General features: G+C 31.1%; 2 protein-coding genes across 3 annotated transcripts in view; one reads left to right on the top strand and one right to left on the bottom strand.

The window, feature by feature from the left end:
• The window catches only part of LOC107445617 (HIF-1 transcription factor component sima), a gene marked incomplete at its 3' end in the record, with an annotated part of 147741 nt that extends 128101 nt beyond the window's left edge, over positions 1 to 19640 (bottom strand). The window contains 1 exon segment of one of the 2 annotated variants that reach the window (XM_071182872.1): positions 19412 to 19640. In XM_071182872.1, the coding sequence (XP_071038973.1) occupies positions 19412 to 19461 (50 nt within the window). 2 annotated transcript variants of the gene reach the window in all.
• LOC107452874 (suppressor of lurcher protein 1) overlaps positions 19511 to 27789 on the top strand; it is a 39353-nt gene continuing 31074 nt past the window's right edge. The window contains exon 1 of the mRNA XM_071182876.1: positions 19511 to 19652. Coding sequence (XP_071038977.1) covers positions 19649 to 19652 — 4 coding nt within the window. The 5' untranslated portion in view covers positions 19511 to 19648. The remainder of the gene's footprint in view (positions 19653 to 27789) is intronic.

Raw genomic sequence — 27789 nt, 5'->3', positions numbered from 1 at the left:
TACATGAATAGTGAATGAATTATTTATATTGCGAGGAAGACAGTCTACGGTTTTTGGCAAGCTGTTGGGTAAGTTGACAATGGATCCTTTTATCCCTAACTGATGATCAACACCCAGTTCTCGTATTTGCATGAAAGGGGTTCGGAGAGTCACCATTCGCTCGTCGGCAGGGGTCTGTTTAGAAGAAATTTGGGTCCGTTAACAGACCCCTCACAAATTATCTTTTCATAAAATCGGACCCTTCACAAAATATTTTAACTTAAAAACGGACCCTTCACAAAATGATTNTGGGTATTGGGTACGTTGAAAATGGATCCTTTTATCCCTAACTGGTGATCAACACCCAGTTCTCGTATTTGCATGAAAGGGGTTCGGAGAGTCGCCATTCGCTCGTCGGTAGGGTTTCAATTCTCTCAAAAATAAACTCATCAATTTAATGCATAACAAAATTAAAAGTGAAAAAAAAAACAGAATTTTAAAAAAATTAGCAACGCTGTAGCAACGCATGCGCACTGTTTACTATTACTCTTGACTATTGTAGTTGAAAAGTGAGGAGGACGCCATGAAAACCAAAGCAAGACACATTTTGCCAATGTGTAATAAGATTGTAATATTATTAAAGCTTTCGAAACAAGCAAACATCTTTTAAGATAACAGAAAGTGATTGAAAGAAAACAAAGAATCCCTTTTACAGTATAGTTTATTGAACAGAAGAGGACTCAAAAGCCGAACTGTCACTTAAATTTTCTTTAGTAATATTCAAATCAAAGTAGAGAAAAAGTGAAAGTGTTGAATTTCTTTTTACGAAATGTTAACTAAAAATTTTGCAAACAATACAAATTTAAGATTTAAAAATGCAATTAAATTGGCGAAATTCTTAAACAAAGTCTCAGGACTGAAAAGAAGGAGTGGTTTCGTGTGACGTCATTCTACGCAAAACATTATTTCAATTAGCCATTAGAAACTATCAATAGTGTCATTTTCAATTAGCTAATTTGCAGCGTTCATTAATTTGCCGCTAGTTTCTAAACAATTTATTTTTTCTTTATTTATTTATATTTTAACTAGCTGAATACCCGTTCTTCGCACAAAGCGAACAAAAAAAATTAAATAAAAAAAAAGAGTCAATAAATCAGTTATGAGAAACACAACGCAATCATGCTCATTAGTGAAAGGCATATACCAGACACAATTAAAGAGCTTGATGGAAGAACCAGATGAATGACATTTTTAGATGAATTAATGAATTAAATAAAATAACAAAAAGTGATTGCGTCAACATGTGTATGTTTAATGTAACAGAACTGTTTTTGCGTTCACTTTTATCTTAACATAACTTATCCATATTAGTTTTTTAGTATGCTTGCATAATTTTTATTTCAATTAGGCAGTCGTAAATAAAATAAAGCAAAGAATTATTAGTCCCACCTTTATATAAATTTGTAATTAAATAATTCGGATACAACTTCTTTTTTCGTTCTGAAAATGTCACTTACCTGGCTCTTCCACTAAGTTTTTCAATTAATATAGTTAAAATAATTTCGTTTTTTTTTAAATTTAATGTTATATGCTGAAATCTTCCGTGGCTTTACGTTATTGAAGTAACCAAAGCTCGTTGTTTGTAATTCATGATAAAAGAAAAATTTGAAAAAAGATAAAATTTATAAGATATGATAAGAAAAAAGATAAGTTTGAAAAAAAGACAAAATTTATTTGGCATCACTTGGCATGATGCTATTGCTTGCGGCCAATTCATGATAATTAAAATTTATCACTATTAAGTGATTTTCTCAGGTACAATATCTCTTTCAAGAGGCCGTAAAACGCTTAACTCCAAAGTATCGGTATTAAAACTGCTTAGTATTGGTGCAGTTTGAATAATTACCAAATATATCAATATAATATTTTATACCTATATTAGTATATTTGGTATTTATTACATAACCCTTCAACATTTGAGTTCATACATATGTCAGTGGCAGTAAACTAAAATCCAATTTAAAAAAACTTAAAAACTTATTGGAACTTAATAAGAATTTTGGAGCACGAAAATTTCTCCATCTGACCCTTAATTTACTGCTAAAATATTAATATTTAGTGGCGGGAAAAAGTTCTTTAAATTCTAATTCATTAAAATATTAATGCACTATTTTAGCTACCACTGAAAAAAAAAATAATATTTTCTGAAACTACGGAAAACCTGTTGTAGAATTCTTATAAAAACAAATTCACCAATTACCATAATAACAGTAGTACAGATTACCACACATATGAATTAAGCGTCATCTGTGAATGGCGCTTTTTTAAGGTTCTCTTAAACGAAAATCCATTAATCTTTCCTTCATGAGCTTGGCTTTTTAACCACATATTTTATTTTAATTAATAAACATTATCAATATTAATTGAGCATTAGTGTCAATAATAATATGCAGATTTTTTACGGTTACCCGAAATGCAAATAAGTATCTTTTCTCCTTATTTTTGCTTTCTAGTTCAGAAATTATTATTTTTTTTTAATTTCAATTTACACATATTACCAACATTCATTGTCGTCAAAGATGGTAGTATGACTATTTCTTACTGTTCGTCTATTCAAATAAATACTTTTACTCCATTACTTTTGCTTTCTAGCACATAGCAAATTTCTTTCATTTCAAGATACTTCAATAATTAATTAATATTAATAATAATCAATAATTAATTAATCAATAGCAATAATTTTTTTTTAGTATTTTTGTAAAAGTACATGAAATTTGAATTCTGTAGATAATATATATCTTTTCCCCCTGTATAAAAATTTTTAATTTAAATCAATTTTTTAAGAATTGCTACCCTACTGAAAATTTGGGATAAGATTAGCAATAAATTTGATTTTTTTAATTTGTTGTTTGGTACAATTTGTCTTAAATCTTCTTCTACTAAAACTTTAAAAATTTTCTTACTAAATGAAAAGATCACGCACTGAACAAAATATTTAGTTACATAATTTATTTGAACAATTTAACAAAAACTTGTTTTAATTTTTTTTAAATTTCAATGTTTTGGTACAACATTAATTTTAAAAAAATTAAGATGGATATTGAGAAAATATATTTAGAGTGTAGAATATATTGTCCTTATTGGGAAAAAAAATGTTTTCATGCATTATTACAAGTTAATTTTTTGCACCAAGTGCAACAAAAGGCAAATGCAGAACACCTTGGACAAGTATCGTTTAATATGTTTCTTATTAAGCAATAGAAAATAAATCCAGACGATTATCGATCAACATGTTTTAGAACTTAATTATACTCCAAAATTTAATAATTTGTTTGCATTTAATTGCATTTTTTTAATGGAAGACCAATTCTTAGTTACGTCGGTGTAGTATTATAATGTGACTACTTGTACACTTCGAATTTCAAAACGAAAATCGAATATTTACCAAGAAAGCGGTAAAATTAAATGTTATCAATACAGAAATGCCAACATGCTCCGCTTTGCAAAATAGTATTTTCTAGCGGTAACGAAATTTAAGTTATTTTTAGTTCAATATTTTTAATTTTAAATAATTTTTCCACCACTAAATATCAAAAATTATAAAACTCATATAACATGCAACCTAAAAGCATTAATTATTTGGTAACTGCTTTTTAAAGTAGGCGTAACTATGCATATTTTGCAAGTTATACTATTTAATTCGCTACCACTTCATTAAAACTTTTCCGGAGAGCGGAGCAGTTGGCATCCTTCCCTGTCAATATATAGTTGTCTCTTAAAGAAGTCCTTTTATTAATCAAAATGAAATTGAGAAAATTAGCGCTAATGCAACGGTTTGATTACTGTTAGCGACAGTGAGGAAACGATGTGTGATTGGTTATCTTGGTGGAGGGAAATATAATTCGACTCTTTCATTGGATGAGAGTACGAGAGCGTTCAGGAAAGAGTGCGAAATAAAATGTATTGTTATTAAATTATGACCAAATTCTTTTTGGAGAACTTTATAAAATTAAAAACACTAAAATATTTTGAATCATTTTGTCAAACGTAAATATTGGCCCCAAAGTATCGGAACGAACTTAACGATAAATGAGCTCGGCCCACAGCACGGACTATTCGGAATCGATGGCGTCATTAATTTACAATTTCTATTCGTTGTAAGACTTCAAATAAAAAGAATCTTCAGCTTCAAAAAAAATAGCTGATTCTACGGTGAATATTGGAATTAGTAAATTGAGAGATCAAAAACAAGACAGACCAGACAGCAGCAGTGATTCACTGGTTCGTGGACCAGAAGATGTAACTAGTCCGTTCCATATTTTTTTCAAAAAGTGAATTTAAATGACAATACAATTCTGATGAGCTATGATTATTTTGTGACAACAAAACTGAAATTCCAAAAACCAAAACAGCAACACTCTTTTCAACGACTTCTGGTAAGAGGGGCCAGTAATAATTAATTTTTGAGCACCGGGTTAAACTTTTGTGATCCCAGACCATCGGACCACCTTAAATTTCGTGTTTGATTTTTTATTATTCATTTTTAGATTTTTCACAAAATTACAAAAAACAAGACCACATCTTCAAGATGAGGAAAATGTGAGTAGTTTTTTTCGCAAATTCTCAAACCTTTTACAAAAAAATTTTGTATACACACCTGCCCAAAAAACTGCCATAAAATTCTGAAACATATCATAGTGGTAGCGAAACTTGCAGGTAACCTAATTTTCACAATAATAAGTTCTTAGTCTGACAGAGATCACAAACAAATCTATGAAGATTGTGTTTAGATAGACTATCAGTCATAAAAAATAAAAAAAATCATCACTACTTTCCTAAATATGTTTCAAATACTTTGCGAAATCAATATGATATCGCAGAGTAAAAATAGTAGTTTTATCGGAGCTTCTGAAAAGAGGGTGCGTAGCCAAATCTCTCAACAAAAAATAAGCACCTTTTAAGTACTTTTTAAGCACTCAATACAATCAGGGGTCTGTTTAGAAGAAATTTGGGTCCGTTAACGGACCCTTCACAAAATATTTTAACTTAAAAACGGACCCTTCACAAAATGGTTTTTCTTTTAATCGGACCCTTCACAATTTTGTTTATCTTCATTATTATTTTGTTAATCAAATAAACCCTTTCCAGGGCAGAAAACAAGAAAGATGGATGTAAACGAATTAAGTTTTGTCTTCGGCAGACGATTCTTCCATTATTCGTCCGAAATTAATATTCTGCGTTCAGCAGTATAGGCTAAATACCAAATATTTGTATGTTGCATCTCTAATTTAGAAGCAGCAATTGTTGTTTATTTTTTAAAATTTAATTTTTTTAATTATAATTTTACAGTGTTGAGCATAATCTTGTATGTCTTTACAATTTAAAAACTCCTTGAAAAAGTTTTTTTTTTTGCAATAACGGACCCTATTTGCACAAATTCATAAAAGCGGACCCTGGTTGAAAGAATGTGAGTAATTTTTTCACAATTTCACGAAAAACGGACCTTTCACAAAATGTCTGGAAAGACCCCTGACAATAACAAAATGCAAAATAATTTTCAAAGACTTTACAAAAACGCTAAGGGCCGACGGTACGCCGAAATGAATTGTGAAAACGGTGAATAGAACAACGTGAAAAAAACGCTTTTGCATAATACGTGGCGAAAATAGACATGGTAACGAGAAAAAAAATCTCATTTTTGAAAAAAGGGAAAATGAAGCACTTTTTAAAAACACCAATGAAAAAAGCACCTTTAAGGGCTTTTAAGTAACGAAAAATCAAAAATAATCACCTTTAAGCACTTTTTAAAAACGCTACGTAAAGACTCGATCTGTTACCAAAATTCAAAAGCAAAATTGAAAGGAAAATATAAAATTAAAAAAATTCGATTCTGAAGAGCAAAAAGAGGAAAGCAAATAAGATGGTCTAGAAATTAATAATGACGTCATAAGAGGGAGTGGAGAAACAACAGTTTATTTACAGAGAGAGAGGCACTTCTCAGAAAAGTTATTAAAGTGCACAGCATTTCATTTCTTGATGAACACACACACAACAAATACTACACTCAGAAATGAAGAAGAAAGAAAAAAAAATTCCGGATATCCGTTTTGAAACTAAAAGCGTTGTTCGACCAGTTGAAAATTACGATGTCTAACGAACTCATTAAATAACAGAACAATGTTCGTTCAAAACCATGGTTTTATTTCCAGGGATAATCGGGCCCTTTTTGGTTACTATGTTCGTTGGAACAACACCAGATTCTGATTTGCACAGGTGTATCATATACAATATCGCGATCATTAACAATCAGTTGCGGCGATATAACGATCATTACTGATATTCCGTACACTATGTATAAAGATAATTATCGAATAGGATATAATTGATAAAGTAAACAGATTTTACGAGCGTATTGACCAACATAAAGATAATATAAATTAAGTTAGAAAAATAACGATTAATACATTAACATTATTTGATAAACACCACAATATATTGTTAAATATATCTCATGGCAAATACCGCGATATATTGTTAAAAATCGATATTTAGGACAAACATCACAATATTGATATTTGATACTATTCGATGTAAAGATCAAGGCTCTTGCCATGTGGCAGAATTTTTTCGGGCTTTCCGCGACTAACTTTCCTAACACTAATATTTTTAATTTATAACAATTACTAATTTTAAGTAAGAGAAACGTTGTGTTTGCAAAAGAAAGTTTGGAATAAAAATGTATAAAAAAATTTAATTGTAATATTTTTTTAATTGAGTAAGTCTCAAAATAAAGGTCACGAATCACGCGAATAAGGACTCTTTAAAAAAAGAGGTACTCTAATAAGCGGATGTAAAATAGAGTGTTCTTTAAAGAAAAAGAATAATGAAAGAACATCATTTCTGGAGCGAACTATTTTTTGAACTTTCGCGATTTCTCATCTTTTTTAAAATTTGAAATTATAGCTGAGGCCAGTCATTACCGATTTTTTTAAAAATCTCAAATGAGAATAGAAAACTTTTTCCTCTCTGATTCGCAAGAAAGACATCTTTGAAGAAAAAAGAAATTCGAAAAATTGAGCAGAAGGGGAAACCCAAAATGTTCCCCTTCCCAAACGAAAAATTTTTCTGCAAAAACTCCGTAACGTTCTGCGACAACGTCGCAGTGCAGTGTCGCCGCAATTCTGCCAGCGGTGGCTCTTGTTGGCAACAACTCGAAAAAGCAGCCGCCAACACATGGTCACTACAAAATCTAAGTGCCATTACCTACTATTTCAAAACAAAAGTTTACGCTACTATTTCGGGTATAAAAATGTCACCACTCCAAATAATTGTTTTACCAGGAGACGGCAAACAACACTTGTAAGTGAGAAACACTTGAGTAGACTCCCCTCGATAAATCTACAATCATTTTAGGCACAAAATAATAAATTGTAAATAACAAAAATAATTTAAACTGGAAATGGAATTCTCATCCAAATACAGAGTTGCTATTTTTTAATTCTGAGAAGTGAAATCTAATACTACCAAAATTACTACACTAAAAAGGGATTTTTATATTCATTGATCCTGTAAGGGTATACGCAATGCTTTATTAAACAAATTCTATTTCATTAATATATATATATATATATATGCCTATAAAATTAAATAATTAAAATATATGCGTTTTTTTTGTAAATAATTTAATATTATAAATAAAATTATATATATGAAAGGCTGCAAAATTTCATATGATTTTTCTTAAGAAATATTAAATATATGCTTTATAAACATTATATATTGCATGCTCCACAATTTCCTTTAAATTTTTAGACAAATTAATCTTGTTTTTATAATATTAAGGAATAGCATGGTGCCTAAGTGTCTTTTAAATGTGCTTATTTTCAATTTTCGTTTTTTTAAAAGCCCTTAAAGGCACTATTTTCATGGGGTGTTTTTAAAAAGTGCCTAATTTTCCCTTTTCGAAAATGAATTTTTTTTCTTACGATGTATTTCACCACGTATCACACCATGTCGATTTTCGCCACGCATTATGCAAAAGCGTGCTTTTCTCATTATTTTATTCAACGTTCTTACAATTTATTCAACCACAATCCATTTCGGCGTACCGTCGGTCCGTAGCATATGAAAGCGCCAATCATTTTGCATGTTTGATAAAATACTTGCGAGTCTGCATGTGAGTCTGCTGAGCTGGGTTCAGTGAGATTACTGCACTCTCGTGTGCAACTCTGCTGCATTTCGCTCAATTCCAGGCTTCATTTTCCACCCTCTGATATCGAACCGAAAAATCTCTCGATCATTTTATAATGGCTAATATAATCAAGAAAAGACTTCTTTGTTAAAAACTAGTTATTTTATCATGATCATGTAAAGTCTTTGAAAATTATTTTGCATTTTGTTAATGCAGGAGTCTGTTTAGAAGAAATGTGGGTCCGTTAACAGACCCTTCACAAAATATCTTTTCATAAAAATGGATCCTTCACAAAATATCTTTTCATAAAAATGGATCCTTCACAAAATAATTTTTTCTTTTAATCGGACCCTTCACAAATTTGTTTATCTTTATTGTTGCTTTGTGTTAATCGAATAAACCCTACGCTGGGGGGAAAAAAGAAAGACTAGTTTTCCAAGTTTCCCTAAATTTGCATTCCAAAAGTAGTATTCTAAGAAAAAAATAATTGATCAATTTTTATTTATTCATAAAATTATTTAATAGAATATTATGTAAAAAAAAATTATTTTTGGCAATTTTTTAAATAAAATATTATAAATTTAAGAATTGTTTAAATTTACTTAATGCGTAACACATAAAAAGTGATACAGTACTAAGTTGTGTTATTTAAAATATGTCAATTGAAATTATTAAAAATGTGAGTGATTTTGTTTCAATTATTCTTCCGAAATGAATATTCTGCATTGAGCAGAATAGTCTAAATGCCAAATATTTGTATGTTGCATCTCTCATTTAGTAGCAGCAATTGTTGAGCAGAATCTTGTATCTATTTGTAATTTAAAAACTTCTTGAAAAGGTTTTTAGCAATTTTTGCGATAACAGGGCCCTATTTTCACAAAAGCAGGACCCTGGTTGAAAGAATGTGACTTAACGTTTATTTTATATTCACAAATTATGAGTAGTTTTTTCACAATTTTACAAAAACGGGACCTTTCACAAAATGTCTGTGGACAGACCCCTGACTATTATGAAAATTTATAAAAAAAATAAGTTATGGTCATCTGCAGCACACATTTTTTATACCGTGTATTTTCAAATATCATCGGAAAAAAACTAGTTTCTTAGTTGTCCGACCCTACCGTGTAAAAGAATTGCATATCTATGGGCTCACTAGCTTCCCCCACTCAGCCGATTATACAGGCAGAGGTATTCATTTACGTCATCCTTCCCACCCTCCTTCTCTCTCACCCAGAGACGGGAAGAAAAATGGCCTTTCGTTCGATGACAGATGGATTTCAAATACAGTGGAGGAGAACCTCAGAAACTTGTCTGCAAAAGAGGGATGATTGGGGTCATTGTGTATACGGTCCTTTTTTTTTTATGAATTTATAAAAAGTCTACTCACACTTTTTAGGATCTAAAATAAACAACTGAGATAGGGTCCAGTTCTTCTTTTCGGGAAAAACCACAAGAATCGTTTGTTATCAAAAAAGTTAAAGCTCTGAAGGTTTAAATAAATATTTTTTTCTTTTTTAAAAAAGCACTTTTTAATGCTTACTTTCTTATAATTTTCNATATAATCAAGAAAAGACTTCTTTGTTAAAAACTAGTTATTTTATCATGATCATTTAAAGTCTTTGAAAATTATTTTGCATTTTGTTAATGCAGGGGTCTGTTTAGAAGAAATGTGGGTCCGTTAACAGACCCTTCACAAAATATCTTTTCATAAAAATGGATCCTTCACAAAATAATTCTTTCTTTTAATCGAACCCTTCACAAATTTGTGCTTTATTGTTGTTTTTTGTTAATCGAATAAACCCTACCCTGGGGGGAAAAAAGAAAGACTAGTTTTCCAAGTTTCCCTAAATTGGCATTCCAAAAGTAGTATTCTAAGAAAAAAAATAATTGATCAATTTTTATTTATTCATAAAATTACTTAATAGAATATTATGTAAAAAATTGTATTTTTGGCAATTTTTTAAATAAAATATTATAAATTTAAGAATTGTTTAAGTTTACTTAATGCGTAACACATAAAAAGTGATACAGTACTAAGTTGTGTTATTTAAAATATGTCAATTGAAATTATTAAAAATGTGAGTGATTTTGTTTCAATTATTCTTCCGAAATGAATATTCTGCATTGAGCAGAATAGTCTAAATGCCAAATATTTGTATGTTGCATCTCTCATTTAGTAGCAGCAATTGTTGAGCAGAATCTTGTATCTATTTGTAATTTAAAAACTTCTTGAAAAGGTTTTTAGCAATTTTTGCGATAACAGGGCCCTATTTTCACAAAAGCAGGACCCTGGTTGAAAGAATGTGACTTAACGTTTATTTTATATTCACAAATTATGAGAAGTTTTTTCACAATTTTACAAAAACGGGACCTTTCACAAAATGTCTGTGGACAGACCCCTGACTATTATGAAAATTTATAAAAAAAATAAGTTATGGTCATCTGCAGCACACATTTTTTATACCGTGTATTTTCAAATATCATCGGAAAAAAACTAGTTTCTTAGTTGTCCGACCCTACCGTGTAAAAGAATTGCATATCTATGGGCTCACTAGCTTCCCCCACTCAGCCGATTATACAGGCAGAGGTATTCATTTACGTCATCCTTCCCACCCTCCTTCTCTCTCACCCAGAGACGGGAAGAAAAATGGCCTTTCGTTCGATGACAGATGGATTTCAAATACAGTGGAGGAGAACCTCAGAAACTTGTCTGCAAAAGAGGGATGATTGGGGTCATTGTGTATACGGTCCTTTTTTTTTATGAATTTATAAAAAGTCTACTCACACTTTTTAGGATCTAAAATAAACAACTGAGATAGGGTCCAGTTCTTCTTTTCGGGAAAAACCACAAGAATCGTTTGTTATCAAAAAAGTTAAAGCTCTGAAGGTTTAAATAAATATTTTTTTCTTTTTTAAAAAAGCACTTTTTAATGCTTACTTTCTTATAATTTTCAGTTTAAATTATAGGGAAAAAAAAGACTTGTAATTGTGTTTCAATTAATATTTTTTTGTTAATTTAGTTTTTTAGGGGAAAAAAATTATCCAAAGATTGTTTTTTTTTAGCATGTCTTTAATTATTTCTATAAACTACGAATTTTTCTTTCACTTTCAAAATGAGAGTGAATTACTTCTTTAAAATTTACACATAAGATAGTATAAGATGCAAAAATGGTTGATGATAAAATGCAGTTATTACGTAATATTGCCATTATTGAAAAAAGTTTTACTGAGTTGAGTGACTTCTCAAAAGTGTCCTTTTCAGAGAGGAAGCGCAATTATTTCATGCCTAGGGAGAACTCATCTGCGTGTTTTAATTTCGACCCCTTTCTCCAACAAAAATCTTGTTTAGATACGTAAGATCTGACTCATAGAATAAATAAAAAATTCGCTTTAATAATAATGACGATTTTAATTTTCAAGAATGTCAATGACGATATTATTCGAAGCTTTAATTTATTCCGAGTTCGTTCAAATGATAATCTTATCGTCAGCTGTTGGATTTTATCTACTGTAAAGAAATTATATTTATTCTGCGAAGATAAACAGAAATGAAGAAAGAGACGGGCTTGAGATTACAAAAATGCCCCCCCCCCCATCTTAAGTGCTTTTTACTAATTTCTCTTTCATTCTTCAAAATTCCTTATAATTTATTGATAACCGAGTTCTCTCCACACTTCCTTTTTGAATAAGACACGTGCAGTGCTTTTTTTTCTTTTTTTTTCTATAGCTGTTTACAGTTTTTTTAAGATGAGGTGCATATTAATAAGGGACCATTTTGTGAGAAATTTGGGTCCGTAAACCGATACACCATAAATTTTATTATCATGTTACGTTGGATACAGTGCGATGCATGATGGTCCAACATTATTTGATGGTCAACATCATTCAACATTTCCCATTATGCGTACATGGTTTTTAATATGCCAACAAGCTCCCATCATTCCATGATGGAAAATGCTACTTTAATACTATGATGGTTAACCATCAATAGAAGTTAATACTTCTTAAAATCTTTCTCTCAACGGTACCCAACATAACCTCATCCGTACAAGATGGGTCCAGGTTTCACAAGCATATGTTAAAATTGATCTTAAAAAGAGATTTACATAATAAAACTCCGGTTTTTCTATGAATTGCATTAGATTTTATGTATTATTTTCAAATTCCATTAAAACATTTATTGGCTATAGTTATTCTTCTTTCTATTTCCATTGTAAAATTATTCCTGTTATTGATTACAGAACCCACCATTGATTATCTAGTATTCAATAATTACAAAGTTGTGAGTTCCAATACTTCTTAACTCACATAACCGTCTTTATTAATGCAGTGCTTTTGAGAATCTGACTTTCTTTAGGTTCTATTAACACTAGAAAGACAAACTTATTATATACAGTGAAACCTCTCGGTAAGGGCCACCTGTCCTTCCATTGAAAATTGGCCCTTATGGGGGGGGGGTGGCCCTTAAATGGGGTTGACCAAAAAATAAAATGAGGAAATCAAAATTTATGCAGAAAAAAACTGTTTATTAACATTTTAAGTTTTTATACTGATTTAAAAAAAAATTTCAATTGAAGTTTGTTTACTTTTCACAATTTTTTCGCAAACAATTTTAGTTTCTAATGATTCCTTAACTCTATAAAACAAATTAGTTAAATTCGCATCATTTCTTAATGCCTTGGATTGGGATATCTGTTTATTTACTTCTATTAGCGTTTCTTGGTTTGATAAATATGGCACGGGGGACTCATGGGACGGGGGGAAAATGGCCTTTATTGGAGGTAGTCAGGAAAATGTGGCCCTCTGATGGGAGGAAAATTAACATTATGTCTATGGGGAAAATTTTCGCTCCTCAAAATATTGGCCCTTAATAGAGGTGGCCCTTAAGTAGAGGTGGCCTTTAGGAGAAGTTTCACTGTACCTATATTGCACAAAAGCAGCCAAATTGACTGCATTGTGAAAGAATAACTAATGTATAAAGAAATCTGTTTAATTAATTTTTAATATTTTTCATATAAATTACAGTTAAATAACAAGTTATTAGTAAATATTAACAATAAAAAATTTTACTCTAAAAAAAACATTTTATTCATTATTATTTGTACATTTTTTGCAAATGAAAAAGCAGTCAAAATGACTTCCTTGGGCAATTTAGTGTTACAAAAAATTTTGAATAAATAAGCTTTTAAACTTTATTAAAATAAATATATTTTATGGAAGAAAGTATGCTTTTCTTTCTACAAATAGTAATTGATTAGGGTGCAAACACAAATGGTTGGAATAGCTTATAATCAGGACAACTTAGGAAGATGCCATAAGTCTAATTTTCAACATTTCAATAAAGTTTTTAGGTATTCAACTCTCACAACTTCGCTCTTCTGGCACACGTTTAAAGGAAAGGGGGACAATTTCAAGAAAAGGGGATCTTCACAAAGCGTCAAGTGCAAAGAGGCACGTGTCCTCCAATATTTTGCTAAAATGCAAAAAAAAAAAATTGCAGTTTATTTATATTTCAAAATGGAACAAAAAATTTCTTTTAATAGCGAAACAAAAATTAATATTATTACATCCACTATCCCAATTTTTTCCGGTTATTATTTTCATTATTTTTTACTTAGTTTTGCTTATTCTAATGCCTTCATCAAAGATAAAAGGTCACTTTTAAAAAGAAAGATTTTAAATTATTGGCTTTATAATCGTCTGCTTCAAGAAGTTATTAGGGTACTTTTGTTCCAAGCACTAACTCGTGGGAGTTGGTAAAAACAGGTGAAGTGAATATCGGTCTATTTTTTTTAAAGGGTAAAATGGGTCGCTTAAGAATTCGGTGATGCACCCATTTTTTGGAACGTATTCGTCCATAAGTTAGGTCTTTCAAGAGAAGATCGTTTGCTTCATATAAAATTTGAATTTTATCACACTCAAGAAAATAAATTCATCTTGCTCTTTTGATTGTTTTTGAATTTGAATTTTATCTTTTGAATTTTTTCTTTTTGATTCTCTTAAGGTAAGTAAAATATTTTTTTTAAGGTTACACATTTTTTTTTATTTAAATTGAATTAACTTCATTAATTTTTAGTAATAAAACGTAATTTCATTTTACAAATTAACAGTTACTTTTTTTAACTATTCAATTTCAATAGTATACTTAAAAATTGTATCTGAATAATTTTTTTCAAATTTTATCTGAATAAAAGATTGGATAATAGATGTTTTGAATTCAGAAGTTGTATCAAGACAAAATAATAATAATTGCAGAAGGAAAAACCTGCAGATGTTAGGGAAGATATAAAAATCTTTCCCTTTCTATATGATAAATATCGCCATAAAAAATAATTTATTTATATCAAACCTTTTAAAAGTTAAAGCTTCTATGAGAGAAACTTAATAGAGTGTACAATCATTGATACTTAAGGAGGAAATAAAAGAGCATAATAGTTCAATTCTTTTTTTATCATGTTTACATATTATTCAACAGAAATTAATATTTTTGTACAGTTTAGTTAAAATTAATAAATAAAATAGATTTATGAGAAAAATCATAAATGTAGGTATACTTATTTTAAATTTGAGACTGACTTTTAATTTAATCTTTAGTTTTAAATAAATTTTTTAAAAAAAGGTTTAAACCAAAAAACCTTGGTCTATTGTGAATTTTAGTTTTGCTTTCTTTCAATTTTGTATTTTCATATGTTTTAATATTATGTCCTATAAGTTCCTGAAGTTTGAATTAATAAAATACACACAACACACAAATTGTAAAATACAAAAGGTAGTTATTAGAACTAGAAATATTTTTAAAACCTTCTTTTAAAAATCATATTGCTCTTTTATAAAACATTTGCTTTAAAAATGCACTGATTTAATTTTTTTGTGCTGTCGTACAGTTAACATACAAACAAAAAATATACGCACTAAGCTCTCATGAGACATTTTGGCCAAAACCTTAAATTTTTCTTTTTAAAAAAAAGTGATACTTGTTGCTGTAACTAAAATTTTTTATTTATTACAAAAAGGTTCATTTTAAAAATTATATTCCGCTTTTTAGCTAACATAGTTTTTTTAAAAAATATGGAGTATTTCTAAAATTAAATTACAGATTTTTTCCTTTGTATACTTGTTAAAAATGATACAACAAAATGTAAAAATGTTTTACAAAATTCTTTTAAAAAATTTAATTAAAATAAAGAAATTAATATGCATATCTCAAATTTCATCCATTTTTTTAAAAAATTAGGTTTTGAATTTATTATTTTGAAATTTTAAAAATATTGAAAAATGATCAAGGTGGAAAAGATTTTAAAGTATACTTGCTATTCAAAATATGTTGAAAAAAAATCTTATTCAGTTTATAAATTGAGGTTAAATTGAGGTTTTTCTACTACTTGAAAAAAATTATTAACATATTATTTTAGAATGTAACGAAAAATATTAAATTTTTGTTGCCCTAACTCCTTGTAACATTAATAGGTAAAAAAGTACAAAATTGTAAAATATTTCTTTCATATTTCTTTTTCTTTTTTTGGCTCTTTTTTCTTCTAAAAATACATTATCTTGTTTTATGAAACAGGATTGTAAATAATTAATTTTGAAATTTTTTTAAATTTGCTTTTGAATTTTAAAGTGAAAACATTAAGACCTTTAATTAAAATAATAATGTAAGATGGGTTTTATTAATAGTTTCGTATTTTCTATTAGAGCAAAAATTAGAAAGTATAAATAATAACTTTTAAATTAGGTTGGATAAAAGTAATAAATGTTCTGTTATAATATACCATTATGTCTTGAGTAGAGACTTATGTTAACCCTTTCCTTGACAGCTAAACTTCAATTTAGCAAATTGAAAATTTTTAGCCTGGTAGGATATTAGCAAATGTGACCAGTACATTTTTAAGTAACAGTACATTTTTAAGTAGCAGTACATTTTTAAGTAAAATGGCACCCCAGAGCCCAAGGTCAAGAAAACTGAGATGGGCACAGCAGGCCTTGGCCCTCTATGGGCTGTCGCGCCACTGAATTTTGTTTATGGGTGCTGCCTATAGCCTAACTTGGTACGAGTTAAAGCAGCTGAAAGTTCCGTGCAATATGTTAAATATTTTGTCCAACGATTGTATACTTCGTTCGCTTTATCAACTCATCAATGGATGTATTTTAATTTCTTCTTCTCTCGATGGTGAAAAAGTTGTACAACAGATATCAGGAACTAGGTGATCTTCACGGCCTGATGCAGTTCATTGCTTAATTCAAGGCTATGAAAAAATAGAATAGGCTCTTCATTCATTCATTAGCCAATGATGTTGAACAAGATGCAAGCACGAACAGGGAAGCTCACAAACTATGTAAAAAAATGTGCACATTAGAAATAAAAATCTTATGGAGTGAAATTTTTGAAAGGGTAAATAAAACGAGCATATTTCTACAATCATCTGTAGTGAAATTTGAGCACAGCTTCAAAACTTTTTGATTCCTTAAAAGTGCGTTTTCTCTTAAGCTCAGGGATAAATTCATTGATTATGAATCAAGAGACAGAAATAAAATGCCGAATTATAAATTATGATTTTCCCAATTGTGATCAAAACTTTGATTACATAAAAGTGCTTTTTTTTTATCTCAGGGATAAATTCAGTGATTATGAATCAAAATCCAGAAATAAAATACCCAATTGTGATTGTAAATATTTAGCTAAATGAGACACAAGTCTTACAAGTTCTTGAAAAGGAAACCAAGTTCAGTGGAAATGAAAAGTTTAAAGTGGAGTCATTTCTTTCAACCTTAAACGCATTAATAAATAAAATAAGTAAACCTGGAGAAATGTACAAAAGTATTTGGGATCATTTTCAATTTTTAAGTAATCTAATGGACATTGAAGTGAGTGATAAATGCAAAAATTTCGTGAACACTTGATAATATAACAGAGATTTAGATTACGATGATTTATTAAATGAGCGAATTCATTCTAAACATTATTTAAATTCAGATGAAAATAATGGTGAAAATCCTACATTAAATAAAACAATTATCTCTAAAGGCTTAAAATCGACTTTCCACAACATTGAAACAGCCTTAAGAATATTTTTGTGTATGATGAACACAAATCGTACCGAAGAACGGTCGTTTTACCGGCTGAAATTTATATAAAAAAAATCAATTACGCAGTACTATGGTGGCAGCAACGGTTAAACTGGTTATGTCTGACATGCATCGAAAGTGAGGTATTAATGGTTATCAAATTTGATGAAATAATGAAAGAGTTTGGGAATAAAAAAGTTCGCTAAGTTTAAAATAATTTGTTAAAAGTTTATATTTTGACGTTTTACTTTTGTTTATTTAATTATTACGATTGTTATAAAAATGTTTAGTTTTATATTATGTTCTTGAAATTTCCGCAGCTCGATTTTAAGCAATAGGGACACGTTACAGGGGCCAAAAAAAAATTCTGCCCCCCCCCGGGCCCTGCATTGCTATTTAGATAGCCCTGCACAAAACCATTGTCCAAAAACCTAGAATATCAAATTTCTATTTTATGGGATAAAATCATGATTATTGATATCTAAAAACTATATTTTGTCTTGTTTCTAATTCAATCAATCTATTATAATAATTTTCCTCATTAAATACGTTTACATTAAAAAATTTATTTTATCCTCACTTATTTGAATATGTCCTATTTAGATAAGAACTATGCAAAAGTAATTATCAAAATGATTTTAATCAACAAAATCAATACACTTCCATGATTTGGATCACTAGCCGATTTGAATCACAAATTAAATCGAATCACCTACTTATTCCAGTGAGTTGATTCAAAACACTTACTGATTATAATCACTACTTCAATACCAATAAAAATTATTTTATTCCATTTAATTTTAATTTAAAACATTGCTTTGATGCTAAATTGAAGAAAAAAAAACAGTCAGCACTAATTAATTACAAATACTACTACATTAGATATATGAACTGGTTTTCATATGTCGAATGTAACATATATATTTCGTGGGTTAACATATTTATTTTATATATAACAAAATGGAGATTTGATGATTAAAAAATCTATGAGCTTTTCAATGAATAAAACTAAAAACAAAATGGCTTTTTAATTTCAAAACTAGTGATAGTATCCTACTGCTCCATGGAGTATACTCCTTCAAAAACATCCTGATTGTCAAAAATATTAAAAAAATGTCATCGGAATCTTTTTTTTTCTTTAAAAAAAAACAAACAAAAAAAAGAAGAAAAATCTCTATTTTTTTTAATTTTTATTCTTTTTTTATACAACTAAGTAATACATAATGAAAAAAGCAAGTAGAGTAGATAATTCACAAAAATAAAATTCTCATTAGTTTCACTAATACTGAAAATATCTAGTGCAAAATTTTAAATAGCTAATTGATCAATCTGTAATATATTGAGATTATGTATTATGCTATATAGAGATTCAAAACCTAATCACAAAAATTAATTGCATTATTTACAAAAAATTTACAAAGCATTAACTTGTTAGAAATTTTAAATTGGCAAAATAAAATTGGTTCAAAGAAGAAAAAACTTCTTCAAGAAAGAAAAAATACAAATAAATAAAATAGAATAAAAATATCTAAAGAAAAAAACGGTCTTATTTCAGAACACAGTAAAAACAAAGTATTTTTTTGTTTTGAAAGTAATCATTTACTTTACTCGATCTTTTTCTCTACACTACACAATATAAAACAAGTATATATTTTTTTATTTAAATTTTATTTTATTTTTATTCTGCAAACTAGTATTAAACACAGACCTTGACAAAAATTCATTAAAAAAAACCTTAAAAGATTCAGGAAAAAAAAAAATTGACTTATTTTTAAATTAGATATTTTAATTAAGATAGCTTGCTGCAAAGCTTACAATGGGGCTGCACAATTAAAAAAATCTGAGGCAAAGATAAATTTATTATAATTTATGCAGCTATGGAGCAAAAAAATGATAAAAGTGTAATCAGCTAAATTTATTATTGATAAAATATTCGGATGGCCGAGGCTAGTTTATCAATAATTCCTTTAAGCCTGGGGGACATTGAATTTGTTTTGTTGCAAAAATGCATGTTTGTGTGACATATATAAAATTTTTAGGAAACGCAAATAAATGTCTCGAAAATTATTGCAACACACGACTATTCGCAACATGCAGCAACAGTTTCACCGTTATAACTAGGAAGCTGAATTAATAGGACAAACAGGCAGTTTCAATTAATAAAAAGTCACTTACCTCCTTTTCTCTTTGACAATTGAAGGAACGGCAACTTTGCCACCACACATTATGAACTGTCACAAAATGTAATCCAATATAAAGGCGTTTGTTATGATTTAATCACTAAAAAATTAATGAAATTCTTTTACAATTCGTTCACGTGTCTATTTACTGCAAAAAAGACTATAAACAGCAAGTTCAGGAACTTAGTTTTTGACGTCAAATGTTGTCATAATTCCATTTGCTCTGCCCTCTATGAGTAAGAATATAAACTTAAAATAAAACTTTTTTTTAAATTATTTTTTATTATTGCCTTTTTGTATCAGAGTATCAAAGCTTTTAAATTTTTTGAAGCTCAATATGAATAGAATCTTAAAAAAAGATATTTATATTCGAGTTTATAAGTTTTAAAATAGCTGAAATAAAATTGATTGCAAATTAATTGGCACTTGTATATTTATATTACTGTGTTCATGTAAATGAAATAATAATCAACTTCTTAAAATCATTCCTCTTATACTATGAAAAAATTTATGCTCACAATTTATTTATGTTAATCAGTTTATTAATACTTGTTACTTTTCTTTTAAAACATTTTTTCTCATTATAATTTTATGTTCTTTCTTGATAGCTAAGCTTTTCTAGAATAATTGACTCTGAAAATTCCAATGTTCACAAGTACTTTGAAATTGTAGTGGTGCCATCTATATTATTTATTCAATAGTAAACCTACTAAGCATTATTAAGTTATGGTTTAACTTTTTCTTCAACTCATATTTTTTTTTTCCCATTGACCTCTTTAGGGTCCAGAAATGCCAGAAATGTGGGAGCTCTAGCCACAGAACTCTCAGGGCGTCAGGCAGGGCCGTAACTACGCCGGGGCACCGCCCCGGGGCCCCGACGGTCAAGGTTGGCCCCTTATGAAGAGACCACATCATGTTTTTTCAAAATACAGTACTCTAATTATATATATGTAGGAAAGAAATTGTGTTAAGATAGAGTTGCTGAAAATTTTCTTTTTTGTAATTACGTACCGACTACAACATAAAGGAAAGTGTAAAAAACGGTATAACAGCTTTTCGCAAATTATTTCCCTTTCTCATAAGAACAAACACGCTTTGCAGAGAAGGGGAAAAGGCCACAGCTGCATGTATTGATTGTTAACACTTTCTGTACATTGCACTTCTGGTTTACATTGTTTCTACTATCTAGCGTCAGACACAGTGGCGTGCTAACCAGGGGGAGGCAGAGGGCCCCTCTGAAATTTAAGTGATGGGGCAAACGATGCGTTTCGCCCCTCCTGAAATTTAGACACTCACAAAAATAAAGTAAAATCGGTAATTAAAAAAAAAAATTTTTTTCAATTTTGAAGCTATTTTTGAAATAAGAAAGCTTTATATTCCACTAACATTTCTGTGCTTTGCCTCTTCTGATATTTAGTTATTCGCCAAGACGAAGTCCATTAAAATAGATAATTTTAGAGAAGAAGAAAAAAAAACTATTCTTTCTCAGCTTTGAATTTATACATCCAAGTAGGAAACTTTATTTTGTTATGGGCGATTAATGTGTTTTTTGACTTTTGGAAAAGTAAAGTGAAAGTGGAAAAAATATTTTAATTCCAATTTTCACTCTATTTTCTTCCGAAATAGTAATGAGGGAGCGAACATAGTGTTTCGATGGAACCTTAATTGAAAAACTTTCTTTCGGTGGAACTCCAACTTCTCAAATAAAGTGATTAAAGACAATTGCGAATAAAATATTTCATTTAAAAAAAAAAAAACTTTCTTCATCGGTTTATTATAAATAATCTTAAACCAGTTTTTATGTCCGACATTTAAATTCGATGTCACGGATCTTGTCTAAGAGTAATAAATTTGTTTTAACTGAGAATGAATAAAACAAGCAGAAATATGAGATATAACCGCTGAAATTCTTTATTAGGGAAACATTATAAACATATTTTGCCTTCATTTATTAGAAAAATTATTTTTAATAAAATAAAATTTCTTTTTTAACGGCATTTTACTTTAAATAATTTTCAGAGAAAACCGATATATGAAATAAGAATGGATTATTCATTGGATCTAACTCTAATCAAAGGTTGAAACAAATTCCCTCGGAACCCCTTTAACTGTTCCACGTAACCTTAATTCTCCGTGGAACACCATTTGAGAACCGCTCTCCTGAATATGCCACTGTAGTGTATCTACCACTACAAAAATATAATTCCAATTCACTAGTATATGAGACACGTTAACTCGATTGTCTGGTGGGGTGCCGTTTCATAGATGAATGCTGACATTGTCGATAACTACTATCCCCACATTGGTGACCCGGACGTGATATGGTCACGCCTGACTTAACAGAAACTCCCACTTCGATGTGAACAAGCCTACTTAGATGGGTAGTCGACATTGAACAGTTGACTAGCTACTTGTGACTGTGACATTGTCCTTCTCACGCTGTTGCGTCTCAGTCTCGATCACACACAACGTATACACTCGACTGCTAAAGGCAACACAGGAGCGACTGCTACCGTAAACTTAATACAGCTCTCACCTTCAGCACTCATAAAGTAGGGTGATCTTAATCCAGCTCCCCCGGCTTCTCACAAAACAGAAAATGAATCAACTCTGGAGGTCGGGGGACGAAATTTCAAGTATATGGTGTACATAAAAATAAAAATGTATTTTAATAAATAACAAATTAGAAAAATGAAATTTTTCAACACCAAAATTTTTTGATTGTTAGATTGTAAGTTTTTTCAGAAGCATTTTCAATACTTAAATTTTTTTAATGCTTTATCGCAATTCATTCATTTACATGTTTTTCTTAGAAACGAAGACTAAAAAAAAATTGAACATGCTTTTTGAAAGGTGCATGAGATTGCAAGCTGTTGCTGTAGTTCATTTATGTCGCACTAGAGCTGCACAATGGGCTATTGGCGACGGTCTGGGAAATATCCCCGAGGATGATCCGAAGACGTGACATCACCATTTTGATCCTCTACAGAGGGGATGGCACCCCCTCTTCGGTAGCCCGACGACCTGCGCGTGAAGTCGAGCTCTTTACGGTAGAACAGTTTAACGAGGACCAATACCGCACATCCTCGGTTCCTACTCAGTTTGGTCCCGCAGTGGACTGATCGTTAAGACACGGTTCCCAGCAGATCACTGAAGTCAAGCATCACTGGCTACGGTCAGTATGCGGGTGAGTGACCACTTGGATCAGTCTGCGTAGGGTCCGAGGGTGTGCGGTATAGGTCCTCATTAAACTGTGCTACCGTAAAGTGCTCGACTTCGAGCGCAGGTCGTCGGGCTACCGGTGCCATCCCTTCCGCAGAGGATCAAAATTGTGATGGCATGTCTTCGGATCATCCATCGAGATGTTTCCCAGACCGTCGCCAATAGCCCACTGTGCAGCTCCAGTGCGACGTAAATTAACAACAACAACAACCTACTCAGTTTGATCCAAGTGGTCACCCACCCGCACACTGACCGCAGCCAGTGATGCTTGACTTCAATGATCAGCTGGGAACCGTGTCTTAACGATCAGTCCACTGCGGGGCGAGATTGCAAGTTAACAGGACACAATGGGATACGTCCTGGTGGGCGAGTCCATCCCTGCATGTTTTATTTGTCCCACACTGGTAACGATCGTAAGTGACACGCTTCCCAGTAGATCACTGAAGTCTTTGCCCCCGTGTAGTAAATGGTGACTGATGCACGTTAAATCTGTCGAGTCTCAAAGTCCTCCATGTTCCCACAACAAATCAATACCTCTGGGGGTACTGATCCAGGAGTTTCCTTGTCTTCTGGATTGGTTCAAAATTACAAGGCTACGGAGTTGAACGTTAGTAGTCGTAAACCCATGAACTTGGGTCGGCTGTTCAACGACGGTTATAAAATAAAATAAAATTTCTGGCAGCGGTTAGTGAGAGGGAGTGCAACAACTTTGATTAGCCCGTGCAGAGACCGAGGGTGTGCCGTATCGGTCCTCGTCGAACTGTTCTACCGTAAAGTGCTCGACTGCAATAAGCTGAAAAGTATTTTTCCCAACTCTTGGATAATTTAAGTGTTAACAATTCCACTACAGGTATTGAACGTTCTTTTAGCAAAATAAAAGCTATGAAAACCTATTTAAGATCTACAAAGACACAGAAGAGAGTTCTTTAGCAATAATTTCTATCGAAAATGAAAGCGTCGAAAGAATTGATTTTGAAGAGTCTATTTGCTTCTGCTAAAGCACGGAAAAATACATTTTAATGTTCATGTTTATATATTTCTATGTCAGAATTAGGATTTAAAACATTACTTTTAGTATATATTGATATTAGAATATTTGAGGGGATGTTCTCATTCATTAAACTGACGGCTTTCTTTTTTTTAACCTTGAAATCGCTATTTATTTTCATCGTGTGTTTCTTAAATCAAAAATTCAGGGCTGCAATTCAATGCTATAAATAATATTTATAAATTTCTTGTAGTTATAGTGTGATTTAAAATATGAAAAGCAAATTTATGCAGCGTTATGACTACACCAGAGAGAGATTTCAAAGGGTCTTTATTTAAGATAAGTTTTACAAAATTGAGGTTTTCAGTATCGCCCGGGGCGTGAAAATGTCTTTCCCTCCCGGCACTGATAACCCAATGATATGCAAATCCGGCACTGATAACATTTGCAAATATCTTAACAATGATAACATTTACAAATATCTAAAGTAATTCCTTTTAGTCAAATTAAAAATCAACTTTATTTACGCGCAATTACTATTGTTTTATTTGAAATAATTACAGTAAATTTCCCGAATACAATCGGATGGTAAATTTGTACATCAATTAATACGATTGCTTAAAATTTATGGAATTCTCACATTTTTATATGTATAAAAAAATCCTTTCAGTTTTTCCCGTAATAAAATTTTTCCCTGAAAATTATTAATAATTCATCTGACGCGAAACGTGGTTTTCAAAATACAATTGTCCCGTAGTGGACTGATCGTTAAGACACGGTTCCCCACAGACCTCGCCCAAAGTTAAGCTGTCAAGATAAGGATAATTGCTTTCAGGTGCGTTAAAAAGCCCCCCTAGAACGGGCTTGGCTTAATACTTTCTTGGCATGATATAGTTTATTTCTCTTGGCGCTTTTCTTATAACAAGGTTACTATTTCTCCTGGTATGAAGAAGGATTTTTCCTGTCCGCAAGTGTGTAATCGAAGTCTTAGTCATGAGAGGGAAAAGTCTTAGCTATCAGAGGGAAAATTTTCTAAGAATGAAAGAAGCTTGACCTTGACTTACCACCATTTCATGAATAGCTTATCTTGTCTAGCGAAGTGAAATAGATTTATGTAGTGTTTCTGCAATTTTAAATAAACTATAAAATTTCAATTATCAGAACATTTTTTTCTAAGCATTGGAAGTCGTTATTAACAATCGCATTAAATAAATATTTGAAATCTTTAAGAATTTTTTTAATTGTAGTTCAAATCTAATTTTTCATTGAGTACAATTATTACGTCAATTAAATTTAATGAAATCGATCATAATGTTATTACTATTATGATTANTTATTTTGTAAAAAAAATTTTTTAATCGAGTCTTTTAATGTTTATGAGTTTTTTGAATATTACATAGTAAGAAAATTTTAATCATAAAGCATCTTTTATGGTAATATCATGTTACTATTCATAAAGCACCTTTTTATGAACGGTAGCATCTTCACTTGAATTCCATAAATAACTATCATTGTGGTATACTGATTATTTTTTACTATCATTTTGAGGTTTCAAAAAAAAAATAAAAAAGCAAATGCTACAGTTTGATTATTCCCAGCATTTTCAATCGGATAATGCAATGCAGTATGCCCTTCAAATTTAAGTATAAAAAATGCACGAAGACACACGATATGTATAGATAATCTTCAAAAAGTTAGCATCGGAGTACCCACCCCCCTTGTCATTTGAACGGTACCCATAAAAAAACACTCGGAAATGTCGTGTAATGTTTTAACTCAAATCCCTAAAAATCCCTTGCGCATCCGAAAAATTCCGCAAGTTTCACTCTCCCACTAAAAGAAGAATTAATCAACTATGTCTCTCAAAACGGAGGGAAATCGGTTTTCCATTTGAGACCCTTTATCGTCATTGGCATCATAAAGATTTGGCGAGTAATCAACTACGGGAACAGATGCGGTTTTTCAATAGAGCTCCTCCGCCCACCTCATCAATCATTCAGGTAGGGGAGAAACTTTTAGGCGAGATCTATAAGACAGCTTCCCAGCAGATCACCGAAGTCAAGCATCACTGGCTACGGTCAGTGTGCGGGTGGGTGACTACTTGGATCAGTCTGCGTAGGAACCGAGGGTGTGCGGTATTGGTTCTCGTTAAACTGTGCTACCGTAAAGTGCTCGACTTCAAGCGCAGGTCGTCGGTCTACCGAAGCGGGGGTGCCATCCCCTCCGCAGAGGATCAAAATTGCGATGGCATGTCTTCGGATCATCCTCAGGGATGTTTCCCAGACCGTCGCCAATAGCCCATTGTGCAGCTCTAGTGCGACGTAAATTAACAACAACAAATCAAAATACAATTTTTGAAAAAATAATTTTTAAAAGAAGGGATTTTGAGGAAAGTGAGATAAAATACATAAAAGCTAACTAAAAAATAAACATTAAATAACATAAAATGTATTGAAATAAACAGAGGTCTTTTCCTAAAACATAATTTTGTTTAAAAAACAAGTAATATAAAAGAAGAAAAAAATAAAGTCCTTTCCTACTCAGGTGAACAAAGAAAAATGTTATTTTAGTTACTTTTTATTAAATGATTATAATTTTTTGTCCCATATAAAACTAAAATTAAATAATTTATTTGAATTTGGAGTAGATGAATAAAAAGTATTTTATTAACGATTGAAAATTTGAACAAACTATATAAATATATATAGGGAGAGTGTGAACTAATAGTAGGAATAGCTAAAAAAAATGGCGCTTGGTATGAGACAACCGCAAAAGTATAAATTGGGTGACGTGGACCACACGTGCTACCACATAATGTTTTTTTTATTGAATTTTTGGCGAGATAGGTTGAATGCATTATATTCTGCATTTTAGATAGGGACCAAAGATAAAAAAAAAAGAAGAAGAAGAGAGAAATGCGAAATTTAAACATAACTTTAATAACATATTAACATAAAAAAAACTTCTAGAATTATATTCAAACACGTAGAACCAAAGAATAGACGTAAAGCAAATCACAAAAAGAGAAAAGAAGAAAGTTTTACAATGGTGTATCACATTTAATTCCTTGAAATTCAGGAAGAAGATTACAAAAATACATCGATGGTACTTTGAAGTTTACAGGTTCGCCAGATCATGAACTTCGGTAGCGGTACTTGAACCTAGTACGCTGATTACACCACAGAAACTCCCCCTCCCAATACCGGAGGTACGGAACTAGAGAATTCTAAATTTTACACGTCTACCACTTCCGGTGAACACATGAGGTTGAGATTCGGATTTTGAAGAATTCAAAGGAATGGAAGTTTCCAAAAAGGCAGTCTTGAGACTATCTATACTCACTGTAGCTATGCGGGATCCGATTTTTAAAGTGAAATGCTTACCTTGTCGAGAGAGTGCCTGGATTGACTTATCTAAAATGCAGAATATAATGCACGCAACCTATCTCGCCAAACATTTATCTCTGACACAGTGAGTATAAGATAATTAAATATTTAAATGTGCGCAATAAACCATTTTTTTGTTGCTGTTCAAATAGAGCTATAAATTTAGAAATTATCACTGGTGTTATTTTTAAAATATGTGAAAAACTGTTAGGGGCCTCCCTGGCCGAGCGGTATCGCCCGCCAAACGCTCTGTAAGGTGTGGAGGTGTCGGGTTCGAATCCCACCGTAACCCTGTATGTATTCTTTGTGATGCCCTTCTCTGTATTGTGCTATCTGTCCTTCTACTTAACTTTGACAGTGACGTATTATCGGTGTGTAGTGTATCTACCGCTACAGAAAATACAATTCCAATTCACTAGTATATAAGACATGTTAACTCGATTCTATGTTGGGGTACCTATACATAGATGACGGTTGACATTGTCGATAACTACTATCCCCCCATTGGTGACCCGAACGTGATGTGAACATGCCTACCTTGACAGAAACTCCTACTTCGATATGAACACGCCTACCTTGGCAGAAACGCCCACTAAGAAACGCCCACGCGTACTTCGATGGATGGTTCACTTTGAACAGTTCACTTGTTACATGTGACTGCGACATTATCCTCCTCCTTGCGCTGTTGATACTCAGTCTCGATCACGCACAACGTATTCACCGACTGCTAAAGGCAACAAAGAAGCGATCGTGAACGGCTCTCACAAACAATTAGTT

Source organism: Parasteatoda tepidariorum, chromosome 6 (assembly GCF_043381705.1).
Source record: "Parasteatoda tepidariorum isolate YZ-2023 chromosome 6, CAS_Ptep_4.0, whole genome shotgun sequence".
NCBI classification, from domain to species: Eukaryota; Metazoa; Arthropoda; class Arachnida; order Araneae; family Theridiidae; genus Parasteatoda; species Parasteatoda tepidariorum.
This window is presented reverse-complemented; position numbering and strand designations above follow the sequence as displayed.